The sequence below is a fragment of the Lates calcarifer genome, linkage group LG23, assembly GCF_001640805.2.
Source record: "Lates calcarifer isolate ASB-BC8 linkage group LG23, TLL_Latcal_v3, whole genome shotgun sequence".
NCBI classification, from domain to species: domain Eukaryota; kingdom Metazoa; phylum Chordata; class Actinopteri; family Centropomidae; genus Lates; species Lates calcarifer.
The window spans coordinates 10411287-10426390 of NC_066855.1; the positions used below are offsets into that span (position 1 = coordinate 10411287).

Sequence of the window (15104 nt, forward strand, 5' to 3'; positions counted from 1 at the left end):
TATTTTGTTAAAAGCAACTTTTAATGCATAATTCAAATATGGCTTTTCATAATACTTTAATCACAACTATGACTACAATTATTATTAGCACTCCTAATGACATTAAAAGAAAACAATAAAAAGTTTTACCAATGTGAAGTATTGCTACAAAAATCAGTGTTATATGCCTGAGAGTTCTGTTGAATAAAAAACAGGGGAAAAAAACACACAACAACTAATGTGATCATGTCATATGAACAGTAAGTCAGCTGTAGACATGGCATTGGCATCTGGGGACATCTAGTGGGGAGTTTTGGTAATGAACCTTGTGTGTTGGGCATTTATTGTGTCATCAATGTGCATTTCTGGTGAATTGTTGCCTCAACACTGAATATGCCCCATGTGGGATTGACAAGAATTTAGTTATTTATATCCACACCAGACCACACAGATGGTGTGGACTTGAGGACGATTACTAAATAAAAATGATTACTATTTAATAATTAATTAGTTTATTTGACAATTAAAGATTTACTATGATTGAGAATTTTCACGTGTATATTATACTTTTTTTTTTTTAGGTTTTAAGAAGTTTAATCCATATTTGCTATTTCATCTCCAGAATGCTGATGCAGATGCATCTAAATAAGATTATTCAATTTCTAAACCCATGACAGAAACTCCAGTGACACTAAAGAGTAAGCTTCTGACATAAAATGTTTATGAAAAAAAAATCCTTTTAAAATTATTGTTATGTTAACAGTTAACTGGAAACCAAATCATACAACCTCTGATGTAAACATGTATCTGTTCCTGAAGTTGTGTTATAAAAACTACAGTAATGTAGGGTCTGTTCAAATTTTACTTCTGTATCATGGGATCACTCCCCTCTGGGTGCACAGTGACCTTTACCTTCTTTCCTAATCAGTTTTCTAGAGAAGCTCCACCAGACTTTATAGCAGCACCATCACATGTTTGACCATTAGTTAATGTTTTTCTTGCTTTATGTTAGAATAGTTTATTTGATCATGTAAATAACATCCACATATTCTTAAACTGCGGGCGGAAAGGGGAGGAAAGAAGAACATGCTGTATGCCTTGTCTCCACTTACTATGATCAATCCAATCAAGGCTAATATATAACTATTACTATTAAAACTAAATGCTGTGACTTTCCCAAACTGGTAACATTCACCTCAAAAGTTGGGTGGTTGTGGTTTGTGGCAGTGGAGACGAGGCAACGGTTAAGATCAGGTCACAAGGTACAACACAACACAACTACAACACAAGACAAACAATTTACCTGAGCACAGTGACATCAACAAGTAGCGTTAAGCTGAGTGAGAGAACATGCTCCATTAGTTACCAACATTGCTATTAAAACACAGTGCTAGGCTTGTGTTACATCGAGTAACAGCAGGTATCCTGTGCAAAGCATCTATTTAAAAATATAACAGAGCCCATACATGCTCTGATAAAAAAAGAAATCTTCATCTTTTAGACTGTAAATAGTGACTGAACTGTTCAAAGCCAAAGAATGGGACTGATTCACATCACATCTGAATGACTGCAGCATGTCCATACCTCTCTTCAGAGACAGGTTGCCCGGCTCCGCTGAGCTGAAATCACTGACGCATACGTAGAGTCGGTCTCCAGGCTTGGTGCTGGGAATGGTAATCTCTTCCACAAACGTGCTGGGGAATTGACCTGAGGATGAGACATAAAATGAAAAACGGTGAATGGCATCAGTGGATGCAATGAAGAACACCTACTTCTGTTTCCTCAAGAAAATTGCAAGAAAATTGCAAAACTTCCTCAATTCTTCCTCTTCAGAATGTCCTGTATTTAATTACTGTATATTCACTTAAAGACATATACATTCCTTTGTTGATGTCATATCCTGATCCTAATTTGATAACTTAAAGATAATATCTTACAAATACAGCAGGTATGAGTAGATATCAGTAAAACCCTGTGTCCATGTATTGGAATCAGTATTTAGACAGGAAGTTAGTGCAGATGTAAGTTTTATAAATGTGCACAGATACATTAAATTCCATGCTTTTCAGATGCCAACTGTTTTAGTTTACTCTTCATCATCTGTCTGAAAATGTGTGTAAACAGATGCACTGGTTTTCAGTATTAAGTGTACTTAGAAAAGGCCCCTGCTGTAAACAGTATGTGCATTTCTTTGAATTTCACTCTAGTAGATGTACAGTATGTCAACGTTTTACCCTGTTACAAAGACAGTTTCATCTTTCCAGGGAAGTCACGTCATACATGAATCGAGATCATCTGTGTTTTCCAGGAGTGGCCGAACAAGCCACTTCCCCTCTGTACTTCCTTTCTGAGGGATTCCCCTTTATCATCCTAAGTGATGTTTGACTCTTGGAAAAACTGAGTGGATTTCTTGGACTTTGACCCTTGAAGGGCAGAGGAAGCAAAGGAACAATGATGCACACTTCAGGTTCACATCTTGCCCAGAATGAATTGGGATTTTCCACCGACTTCTCTGCACAGTGTGCAACTGAACATTATGGACTGTATTCCTAAATGCAACCAAAAGTTCTCCAATTAGTTTTCATTGATAATTATTAATCACGAGACCCGCTGAAGGGCAACATTTCATTCTTAATCTGTACTCCTCAAACCCTGCCTCCCTTACTCTAGCAGAGGCCAGTCATGGACATGTGGTGTAATGTATAACAAAATCACAAAGGAGGTGACACATGGGAGATGAATCTGTACAGATCCAGTTTCAGTAGATATTGTCAGTTTGGATCTCAAGAAAATTGAATTAATCAGGCTTTAAAGCAGATTTGTGTGAAAGACCAATGACACGCACACAATAATGATCCCCTGACGTCATACCTGTGACACCATCTTTGTTACCAAGCAACCAGAACTCGTCCACAACACTGAGCACCTCAATGACATCACCGGTGAAGAGTGGCAGCTCCTCAGAGACGCTGGGGAGAAACTCAAACACGGCACGCACCACCGACCCTGCTTCCATTACTCATAACCTGCAGAGGCAGAGTGAGAGAGAAACACACAGAGAGATTATAAGACAATATTTTATCTTGATTCATGAAGAAGCACACACAGAATGGGGACCAGAATATAAAAGTACAGAACTTTAATTAGAAAAATTCAAGACAGAGCCTTTCCCGTGGGGCAATGTGTCTCAGTTTCTAAATAAGGCACACTGGTGCCATTCAAAATCCTCACCATACAAAATCAACAAATGCCTCAGAGAGAGAGGGCAAGCTTTCGAGAAACATCACCGAATGAAAGGGGAAGTGAGAGCGTGAGAAACCTGCAATAGAAAGAAGAGAGAAAAGAACAAGAAAGGCAAAAGAGCGAGCTGTACTTAAGAAGGCTGAAGGACATTCTTCAACACTCCTCCATCCTTCTCCTGTTTCTCTGCTTTCTCATGTGTTAACAAGTGTTAGGGATGGACAATAAGTACAGCTGGGTGCAGTCTGAGCAAGGCAGTACCTTCCAGTGTGTATTTTATAGTCAAGTAGTTTTGCAAGTGAAGTGTGTGTCTCTCCTGCATTTAGGGTTTGAGTGGCAGCTTTTTCAGCCACTGTCCTGACATTAAGATGAAATCATCAGATCACGTCTTATGTTGCAGCAAAAGCACAAGTTTTCCTCTCTTTTATCAGCTGAATCAATGAAATAAATACACAACCTAAATGAAAAATACCAAGAGGGATATCTAGCAGTCTCTAGTAAAAGTCTGACTGGATGGGAACTGTGTTTTTCCGTGCATCCACATCTGACACTGGATGAGTCTGTATTTATAGTTACATACAATATAATCAAAATTTAATCACACATGTGAGAGGAATGCTTAGGTTTGGAAAAAAAAAAGGCCCAACTGCGTTCATCACTTTAAGGCGCATAACACTTTTGAAAGTTATTTAAATTAGCGCTCCGTAGCTGACTACTTCAATTATCAGCGAAAATGAGCAAACACACGCAAAACAACACAAAAATTGCATTTAATAAGTATTTCAGCAGCCCTCGTGTATCATTATCTGGAGACAGACTAACCACAGGTGGGGATGGACACGTTGGAAGAGACGGGAAACGAGAGAAGAGGGCTGTAGTTTGCCGCTCTCAATGGGGCCTCTGTTAAGCGGGCACACGGAGCCAAGGGGAGGGAGAAGAACAGGACTCCGGCCCAGTTCACTGCCACGGTCTCTGGGGAGAGACACGGCTCAGGTTGTCCTGGACGTGGAAGTGGAGGTAGATAGAGGGGACAGATGACCAGCATTAACAGAAGAAAGAAAGAGTGTCTGAGCACTTTTCGGTGAAGGTTAAGTAACAGTGTTTTGCTCAACACAACAGTTGGTGCTCACTGTTGTGTGTGTGGTCGGTTTGTGAACTCAACACCACACAGTGTTAAAGCCACAATGAAACCCAAGCCAAGGCATTAACGAATGCAAGCCAGAGGGAGGTGTCCAATGAGAGGCTAGAGAAAACAGCACAAACAGGCTGTCTGTCCATTTATGCAGTGGACAAGACACTTTGTTCACTTGTTCATTTTCATTTCAATGCAAAAAAAGGCTCATGTGAAATAAGAAAAACAGGTCAAACTTTGGCAGAATTTCCTAGGTTCATTAAAACTATCATTCTGAGAAAACAGGCAGACTTTCTGGGCCTCTAATGTTGTTTCTCAGGGCAGTGTGAATGACATGAAGCAGCACTCATCTTTCTGCTTATCCCCGGTTCAAATATCTACCTGTGAGACACCATGGTGAATTGAACATGTCCTGACACGCAGACAGGTGAACACATATCACCCATATTTGATGGTTTCCATGAAACAGCGTATGATAATGATCTACCCAGAAACTCACACCTGACCTGTTGTGTCTGAGTGAATGTAAACTAAAATTTCAGAAGAACGATGGTTTAGATAGACGTTCAGACATGCTAAAAGTGAACTGAGATAACTCATCTCACTCCTGGCGCAAAAGACAAGTGAAGAGAGTGGATAAAACACAGAACAAGACAGTGTTGTCCTTTTCAGTCACAAATAAAAAGAAGGGCACTCACACAAACACAAAACCAATTTGTGTGAATTTGGAAAGAATCTGACTTGATGCAAACTGGTGTCACGTCAGACACAGAATGTCTTACTCTGTAACCTTATACACTGAGGGAGGGCTCTGCCAAAATGAAAATGTTGTGGCACAAATTTGAAAGAGCATGACAGAGAGTCTCATACTGCACATAGAGACATTTATAGCCGAAACAAACCACAAATTAAACCATTTACTCTCAAGTCTTTAACTCGCATTTGCATTTTAAAAATATCACTTGTGGTGTACAGCTGGGCTTTACAAAGCTTTGTGTTAATCACAGACCAACTTGAAACAAACAAATATGCTGTTTTGAAAATTCAAGTGAAAATCAGTGTATACTTGCAGTTCACTGTGCAGTGGCACTGACAGTGTGTGTCTCTGTTTTTAGGTTCAGTGCAAGCGAATGAAACCACAAGTGACGTCTACTGGATGACAGTGTTGTTAAATTTCTCAGAAATTGCACGGTTATCCAACGTAAACAGAAACTAAGCTCATTATTGCTGTTGATGTGAGAAATATTTCAGCATCTCTTAGTATAAGTGATAGTTCCCCTCCTCTTCCTTCGTGGCAACACAGTAAAAGTCCAGCCTCCAACCATCACAGCTGAGCTTACAGCCAACAACCAGAAAACCAAACCTCTCTCACCTGGCTGCAGCAGCCAGTACCTACACTGAGCCAGTGCACTGCTGCAGATTTCCTGAAGTTAATCCTCAGATCTTGCATCCAGCCAGACAAGCTCCTTACTGGTATATTTATGGGTCTGTCAGTGTGTCAGTGGCCCCCCGTGCACGGTGACTTTTACACCTTGCTCCAGCTGATGACAACATGGCAGCACTGCTGAGTTTTCCTGTGACACTGTGACCACATACAGCACTTAAATATAGTTTGTACAATACAATTTTACACACATAAAAAGCTAATATCTCTAGTATGATGCAGTAAATTCCTTTCCCTTCATAAGTAATAACTATAAATTATTGTGCTTCCACTGAATGCAGTGCTAAACACCAAAATTATTAATTATTAAGTGTCACATAAGTAACATTATAAATGGTTACTGTGTTAAAGTTTAAAATAACTATGCTTGTACTACTATGCACTTAAAACACATGCAATGCTCCGTTTAGCTGCACACCTTCCTTTAGGACCAAAACAAAAAATGTGAAGCTTTCAATTGATATTACATTACAAAACTCACAGGTGATATATAGTTTAATGTCTCACTATTATGATAATATCACTGTAAAGCCCAGCTCTATTTATTTAAGTCTATTTAAGTGAGGGCAAGAGTCGTTAGTTTCAGTTTCTAACCAGCTAATTCTTGTTCATTCTACATCTTGTCAGCCACTATCCCTTTTCAAATGTACTTTCAAATGCAAAATGTGAACACACTCCCAGCACAGTTATGATGCTGCTGGATCTCTACACTCTGCCCCAAATACTAAAACACTAACACCAGCTTCATATTGTCAGAATTTATCAAAAAAAATACTTAAACAAGTCCTTTCCTCTTCCTTTCTTTGTAAAAGCACATTGTGCTTCACATGTGTCATGTTTGAGTTTGTCAGTGGCTAATTCTGACTCATTACAGCACCAGCAGAGGACCGTTTTGTTTGGATTTGGAAAAAAAAAAAGAGAGGGAAAAACAAGGTCACGTCAGGAGTAGCAGGCGTGCCCAGAGGAGGCATAACTAAGATGGTATTGTACCAGATTAACATCCCACCACCAACAGACAGTAATTACCTTAAAGAATACACACTAACAAGCACCAGTGTGCATATTGAAAGACTAAACCTCCACAGATTTAAGTCATTTAGAGTTCACCAATGACATGGACAACTAAGCGTTAACTGTTTACCCACCATGCCTTGGAAAAGTACAAAGGGCATTTCACACACTAAAGTCTTCAGGTGTGTCTCTTCTATTATGATCTATGAGATCCTGATAAACAAGGGGACTCTGATCAAGACTGAGTATACTCATACAAACTGCTAGTGATACTGAAGGTGCAACAAGATTATATTGCAAAAGTGTTACATTTATCACATATCTTAACTTGTAGCTTTTATTACACTGAATTTAAATTAGCTCCTGAACACTGTTTAGAAAACACTAAATGAAACGATGCAGCAACAGTGGTTTGGTTGATCATTTTTTAAGGAGAGAGGGTGAATGGGACAGTGTGACTGGGCCTAGTGTGTTCCACTTGGCACCGTCCCGGAGAAAGTAACAGGATTACGACAGACAGCTAAAGTCAACAGCTGACACACACACGCACATACACACACACTGTATATACTCACACACGTCTCACAGCTGACAACAGGACAAAGTGGCAACTGTCCGACCTGAGACGTGGTCATGGAACCATCATCGCTCTTTACTAAACTATCTGTGCATGTGCATTTGTGTGTGTTTCCAACGTAACTGATCAGCGTAAGATGCTGTTTAAACAGAGGTATGTATGCGGAGGAAAATCTGTTTTATAGAGCTGAGCTTACATTGCATAGATAGATAAATAGATAAATGAGTACTAAGTAAATAAACTGTTTATTTGTTCTATATTCTATAATTTTCCCTGAGTGGTTTAAAAACTACTCAAGAAGTTTCTGTATTATTTTACGTATGTAGAGATAAGATGGTGATAATGCTTGACACAATCATATTTTTAGAACACTATACAGACCAAAAATCACACATGTGGCTTAATTCACAGGGAATTCTTGGAAGTGTAAAATCGCTATGAAAAATTGCAACCTGACACTGTCCTTTAATCTTTCAGCCCTACATAACAGCATAACTGTGGTAACTGGTCCAGCTCTGCCGCTGCTGCGAGGCATCTCAAGTTTTTCCTGCCTGTGCAGGTACATTAGGGTGGGTGCTGAAACACTGTGTTGGTGTGAGTGCAGAGCGGAGGAAGTGGGATCTGCTGACTGCCTGTTATCTTTTATTGAACAGGGTCATCTGATGCCAACAATGAAGCCGCTGCCTCATTATGTGTCCGCCTGCCAGGACCGGGCTCGCACAGATGCACAAACCTTTTGCCATTCAACCTATTCAGATGGCAGACTGGCACGTGCCTCTGTGCATGGATGTCAATACACACACACACACACACACACACACATACACACACAGACAGACTGGCAGAATCCTCTGGAGTGGGCTGGATGACAGCTGATGTCTTTTGATACGGGGTTGTTTACTGTGCAGTGGCGTAGTCCTCCCGTGCAGAATGCTGAGTCCACTGAAAAGCGTTTTCACCTCGAAAAACAACATCATCCAGAGCAGGTGGACGGCCCAGCGGACGCTTCTGGATATTAAAACCCTGTGGGACATCTGTCGCTTTCCTTTTGACTGTCTAGTGTTTCAGCACATGTGATGGTGGGCGGTGGGGTGGGGGGCTCTGACTCGCTGACAGTTGTCAACACAAGTCATGTGGTTTTCTAATCATGTGTTTATAGAGAGCCTCACAGACCCCTGTGGCATGATGACATAACTAATTTAGATATGAATTATGTATTTTATTTTTCTTCTAAACAATATGTAATGAACTACAACAGTAATAAATAAATATCACAACTTGCTAAAATGGCTGAGATCTCAACCAACATAAAACTTTATACTCTGCCACTGTAAATAATTTGTCAAACAGTAGACACATAAAATCCATATGAAATCACTTAGTTTACAGCTTTCTGCTGGATGAGTGGCCTAATCCACACTAGGACTGAATTTTCATTATCAATTATTTTCTCTATATGTTTGGTCTACAGAATGTCTGTCTTTAAAATACCTTTAAAAAATTGCTAATTTTGTTCAACCAACAGTCCAAAGAATTTCACTTACTATGAAATAAAACAAAGAAAAGTACCAAATCCTCAGAACTGAAAAACTGGGAATAGGAAACTGGCATTTTGGCTTAAAAACAGACAGATAATTATTTATCAAATAAAGTTCCTGTCAGTCGACTAACTGATTTAAAGGACTAGTGCTTTCAACTCTTGTCCACACAGCATGTGATGCTCTGGGTTTAAATGCACTGCCTTTGTTGCATGTCATCTAATCTATTATCTACTTTATAAAAGCAATCTTCCAAAAAAACCTTGAAAATGAAGACACAGTAATGTACTCTAATATCATTGCTCTGAACAACAAGTAAAAGGCAGGACAGTGAGGAGAGCAGTGTGGTTTTAAAGCGCATTTCAGGCAGATGAGGCAGCTCTACGTGGCCTCGGCCAGCTGGATGAAAAGAATCACATCTGGCGAGCTGAGTCAAAAGCCTAAAGATGCCAAACTCTGTTGAAATATTTGGCGAAGTTGTCTGCTCCACTCAAACATGCGAGCGGTAAACACACAGTGAGAGAGATGGCCGCAAAAGCATCCAGACATACTGTACACTAAAATGCCAGCTCTGCATTTTCAATACAATCTATAGCTGTAGGTGAAACAAAGCCTATTTTCTCACATCAATACGCATTCAAATTGCTTACATGAGAAACAGGAAGGACTGTTCTTTGTATTTAAAAAACAAAATGCTGAGCTCTATGGTTGGGATGACATATCAGTTTGTAGACGTCAACTCTGACTCTGCAGACAATCAGAATTAAACTCACAATGAGACATCTATCACTTTCCTGCTGGCCCCAGGTGAAACATATGGCACATTGGGAAGGGTGTGATAAATACACTACACTAGCCCTATAAAATAATCTGTGGTTAGCCAAGACGTGACTTGTGGTACAAAGCAGCTATTACTTTCCTCTTTTTTTTTCCTGGTTGACAATTAACTGAGTCAGGGCAAGACAAGCCCGTCTATGATGTTTCAAACCTTCCACTCCTTTGAATTTCTGCAGCCAGTCCTGTCTTGTCTTTATCTCCTCTGGACAAAAACCTTAGTTCAGATAGAACAACATGTGTTTCTATTGATGATTGGGTGTAATTTTGGGGATGTCGTTCTTGCTTTGTGGCTTTTTTTATATTGGCTGAATGATGGAGCGAATACAATAAATGTTTGTAGCAGAGGAGAGAGTTACAGGAAAATTTTAAGTGTTGCTGCTGAATGTAGGGGAAAACCCTGGGTTGGTCCTTGTAAAAGACTGGAAACACTCTTCCTGGCCCATCCATTGATTTAATTCCACCTCCGTCTTCACATTTTCATTCACTTTGCTCTCCAGCATCTCTGCAGTTTATCGAGCATGCGAACATTCCTCCGGAGAATGCGGCTATTTTTCAGACTCCACTTCATCCTGACTTCTTTTTCTTTCATTTCCATGAGTCGCGTCACTCCCTTTATTTCTCTCTCCGTTCCTTTCCCAATCCTGTATGTGTTGAATATCAATGGCTTGTATGACACACACAAGTATACAGACGCTGGGCGGAACTGCCCCTTTGCATAAACATTTCCACAAGTGAGGAGAAGAGCTCGGGTGTCTGTGCTCAGAGGGCCGAGGCTGCGTTGTCACGGATACACAGATCTGTTTGGACGGCGGAGGGTTTTCCCTGAGAGGACCCCAGAGGTGCCCTAGGATATGCCGCACCCTTAAAATATGGCTGAGCCCTAATAGTTTGCATATGAGCTGTTACATAACTGATCTCTCCCTTGGAATCACATCACGACATGCCTGCAGAAACATGATCAATTCATGGGGAGTAAATATGTGTTGGAAAAATCCACCCAAACGCAATATTCTCACATCTTCTTCCCAAACTTTGAGGCAATTCAGGGTGAACTGGGGACATTAACAACAGACTGCCAAGATGGCAGAACCTAGCCTGCTCTGATGAGTTTTCCTAACTGGACTTGATAGTGCTGCTGACATGTTTGTGAATCAACTCTTGGGAAAACTCTTACTGGGACTGGCCTGGAATGAACTAGACAGAGGACTGTAATACAAGGCCCACGGGAATTCAGCAAAACTACCCAAACTACTGCACTGCCTGCTGCATCAATAGTCACATACTTGAGAAGAAAATATGTAAGAAAAATGACTGCTCTCAGTTTCAGACCTAGTGGTGCATGATTAAATAAAGCTTATTTAGGGTACTACAGAGAGACAGTCAACAGAGACGCTTCACACTGTAAATGTTACTGTCATTAAGGTTTTATGGGACGATAAAACTACTGTGTGAAGTGGGTGTGATACAGAGATTGCCCCCTTAACTTCAAGGACAGAAAGTTGGGGGTCGACAGGTTTCAGACACAGTAACAGCTAACTGTGCTGATTATTGAATCTTGATGGAGTGCTTTCTTGTTTAGTTTTCTTGCAAACATGTGATAAAAAGTGCTGTTGCACATTTTTTTTCCACAATTACAGATTCTGCTTATGTATGAGATGCAAAGTCACTGTGTCAGCTGAGGAGATCTTATCATCATCATCTGATCATCAATCTCACAGCGTAGGAGGGTAACTTCCTTGATTCACGTGCACATCTCACTCTTTTCTGTGTAGCCTCTATTCATACCAGCACTGAACTCATCCTCCCTCTTTTCACATGCAATTCAAATCAAATTAATTCTCCTGCCTCTTCAGCCAAGTTAACTAATACTGTGCAGCCAGAAAAGAACGTAAGGAATGTTGTCACATTTTGACATCTGAGCCATTTTTCTTCTCTCTGCAGTGACGGCACATTACATAATAGAATGAAATATGGAACTCTCCTCCTTTCTCATGCATCATCAGGTTATTTTTATTATTGCAGTTTTTTTCTCTGCTTACACTCTGTTCTGCAGCTGTTAGTGCAGCCTCTGCCTGGCCACAGTCATATCACAGTGATAATCTATGTTGCTGTTGCAATACACAAATTATATGCTTCATTGGATTTACTGGAACAGCTACTGTGTAGTGTTTGTGTGATACATGCAAATGGACACAAACTTCTCAGGTTTCTTTGTCACCAAGTGACTGATACAGGACCCTGTTGCCAACATTTAATAATTCAACGTGTGGGATGCTTATATATGCATCCAAAATCCTGACTAGGCACTAAACAAAAAAAAAAACAGGACAACAGAAGAGAAAAAAGATACTGACACTTGATTAATGCTCTGAAACAGCAGCTTTCTGACTAGATAGCTCGCCAGGTATGACTAAGATGAAGGAGTATACTTTCATGTACAGTCCTCTCACACAAGAAGGAGCAAGTCTTTTTAATTTACAGATAAAGATCAGTGGTTGGATCCCTGCAGGCAAAGGAAAATAGAAAAGCCTTCATGGTGTGTGTTGGTGCCAAAGCCCTAATAAAGTAACTCGTAACACTGACACTGCAGCAGAGGAGCAGAGACAAAACTGATGATAGTGGAGTAAAAATACTGATATCCTGACTGCAGTGAGTGAACGGTTTGAAGGAAATGAAATGTGAAAGAAGTGACACAGGAATGACTTAGTTAAAAGCCACAACTTTATATGTTTGGCAGTTCTCTCTATGTTGTCTGCACGACACACACACACACACACACACACATATATTTACATATATTTGCATCTAATTTTTCCACTCTATCATACAAATTGTGAAAAGGTCTAAACTGAAACAAAACGCTCACTTCCTTTGTTTATGAACATGCACATGTGGAAGAGATGATGACAAACTGGTGTGTGCTGAGAGATTCAAGCAGCAGGTTCTGTTGCCGTTTTGTGTTTCATAATTTAAAGGACAAACCAAAGCTTGATGACTGAGCTGTACAGACACATATTGTATTGTGTAAATACAACAAACATGACCTGTCTCAACAACATACAGTACAAAGATAAATGCTTCCTGAATAGATAAATAATGGGAGTGTCATATTTAGCTTTTGCTCTTTTGACAGCAAGCTTTGCATTTGTGACATCTCCTGAAATAATTATGGCTATAATTTATCTATTCCCTTTAATGACATAAATACCATGAGTTAAAAGAGCCATACTGTACAATCATTTGTGGCTGTCTGGCCCAGACTACAGGTGTGTGTATACAACTTACAGCACACTTCAAGCCTGCTCCACTAAATCTGGATGGCTGACTCAGTTCAAGTGACAAATGTGGATGTTATTAAGCTTCAGACTTTTTGGGCCCAGAGGCTGAGTCAACAGCATCACTAAAAAACCCCTAGAGAGTCCTGTCAGAGCTTGAAGGTCTACATGTCCTATAGGAGGAGTGAATGAATATGGAATGAACAAACAATTTCATACAACATAGGAGAATATTTGTACATTTATTAAATGTAAGGGTGTAAGGTATAAAGACATATGCCATGATATTATGTGAATCTGTCTGCCCAGATTCTGGTTCATTATCACTACATGTACTAGGCCTGTGTGGGCAATGCTGCAAACTAATGAGCAGGAAAACTTTCTGGTTATATTAGAATTTTATGATTTATGATTTCTGAATCAATGAATAGAATAGAATAGAATACAACAAAGAAGAGAACAGAATGTAAGAGAATAGAGAATAGAAAAGAATGGAACAGATGAGAATTAGGTGGAGCTGAACAGAATGTTATGGAATAGAACAGAACAGAATCAAATAGAACAGAAATCAAAAGAACAGCAGCATGGAACAGGACAGAGCAGAGCAGAATAGAATGAAATGGAACAGAACAGACCAGAATGGAATGGAAGAGAACAGAACTGGGGCATAATGAAATAAAACGGAACAGAATGGAACAGATCAGAATTCAAAAGAACATAACAGAATGGAACTGCACAGGACTGATTAGAACAGAATTCAATAGAGCAGAACAGAATAGAACAGACTAGAATAGAACTGCACAGAATCACAGACAGAGCAGAGAACATCGAAGTGCTTGTGACCAGACCACCAGAGTTAAGTGTGTGTGACCAGAATATTCCCTCAGCTCAGTGTGTGTCTGTGTGTGTCCCTCACATGATGGAACAACTGGCAGCAGCGGCCACAGGTGACAGACAGACAGACAAACAGCAGAGGGATCATTTGGTCTGCAGCACTTGTGTCCACTGCCATCACTCATTCAGCTCACGTCATTAGTCAGTAAGGCTGATGGCTGTGTGTTCTCACTGGGGCTGGCTGCTCTGAGGTCTGTGTAGAGGATAAATCACGACCAAAGTACGCCCCAGAGACTGTCAGCCCCTGGATATAACAGTACAAAGCTCTTCATACATGCAAAATAGAGGAAAATACAGCGTTGTTACTCTCTGGTCCGCCTGGGAGAAGCTAATGTTATGGTTGTAGATGTAAAAGCGTGTATTCACGTGTTATTACAAACTGTCTGCGCAGCCCTCAACTCAGGATGCGTTTTTCTACTTGGTCTGGAAACGTAGAAGGATCAAAAGTCAAAAGTGCGCGCGTTTTTCTGTTTTTTTGTTTTTGTTCTTTTCTTACCGATAAATTGGCTGAACGTCCTGTGGAAAATGTGGTCTCGTGCCGTTAGATCCAGTCAGACAAGATATCCAACTTCTCTCAGCCTGGTGATGTGGTAGTTGTGGCGGTGGCGGAGCTGCTTTTTCTCTCTTCGACACAACTTTACAGCAGCTACACTTCTCTCAGCTCCGGAGCTGTGCACACAGCCATTATCCTCCGGGGAAGAACTGCTGCTGTTATTTGTTTCGGCGTGAAAATCAAGAAAACATTGTTGTCAGTAGAAAGTGACACGGCACGTCCCGGCTCCGTCTCGGTAGAATCAGCTGTCATCACATTAGAAACAGGCGCAGCCGAATCGCTCAGCGCCTCTCCATGCCTACACACAACAACGCCACCCACTTTTTCCAAAGTGACCCGTGGCTGGCCCGGCTGCTGCCTGACTGAAAAGAAAAGAAAGTTGGTCCTGAACTGAGCAGCACGGGACAGCGTGAGTAATTTAATTATAGCTTAATATCAAGTTAAATCGTGTGCCCTACTTTCACACTGTTATTTATCAATAGAGCAAAACCACATTATGAGTCACTACCCCAACATCCAGTGGTGCAGGGTAACCACGTACATGTACTCAAGTAGAGTGCAAACTTGAGGTATGTATAAAAGACGTTTTTGACTTCACGTAGATCACATTTACAGTGTACTGTA

The 15104-nt window shown here is 40.5% G+C and overlaps 1 protein-coding gene and 1 long non-coding RNA gene across 2 annotated transcripts in view; one reads left to right on the top strand and one right to left on the bottom strand.

Annotated features, from left to right (window-relative positions):
• Positions 1-14759, bottom strand: part of LOC108898715 (dynamin-binding protein-like) — a 44116-nt gene extending 29357 nt beyond the window's left edge. The window contains 3 exon segments of the mRNA XM_018698714.2: positions 1564-1686; positions 2851-3005; positions 14424-14759. Coding sequence (XP_018554230.1) covers positions 1564-1686; positions 2851-2995 — 268 coding nt within the window. The 5' untranslated portion in view covers positions 2996-3005; positions 14424-14759.
• LOC108898724 (uncharacterized) lies at positions 7109-10418 on the top strand. Its single transcript, XR_007809165.1, has 3 exons — positions 7109-7536; positions 7861-7942; positions 8037-10418. It is a non-coding gene; the product is annotated as an uncharacterized LOC108898724 (long non-coding RNA).
• Positions 14760-15104: the final 345 nt, after the last annotated feature.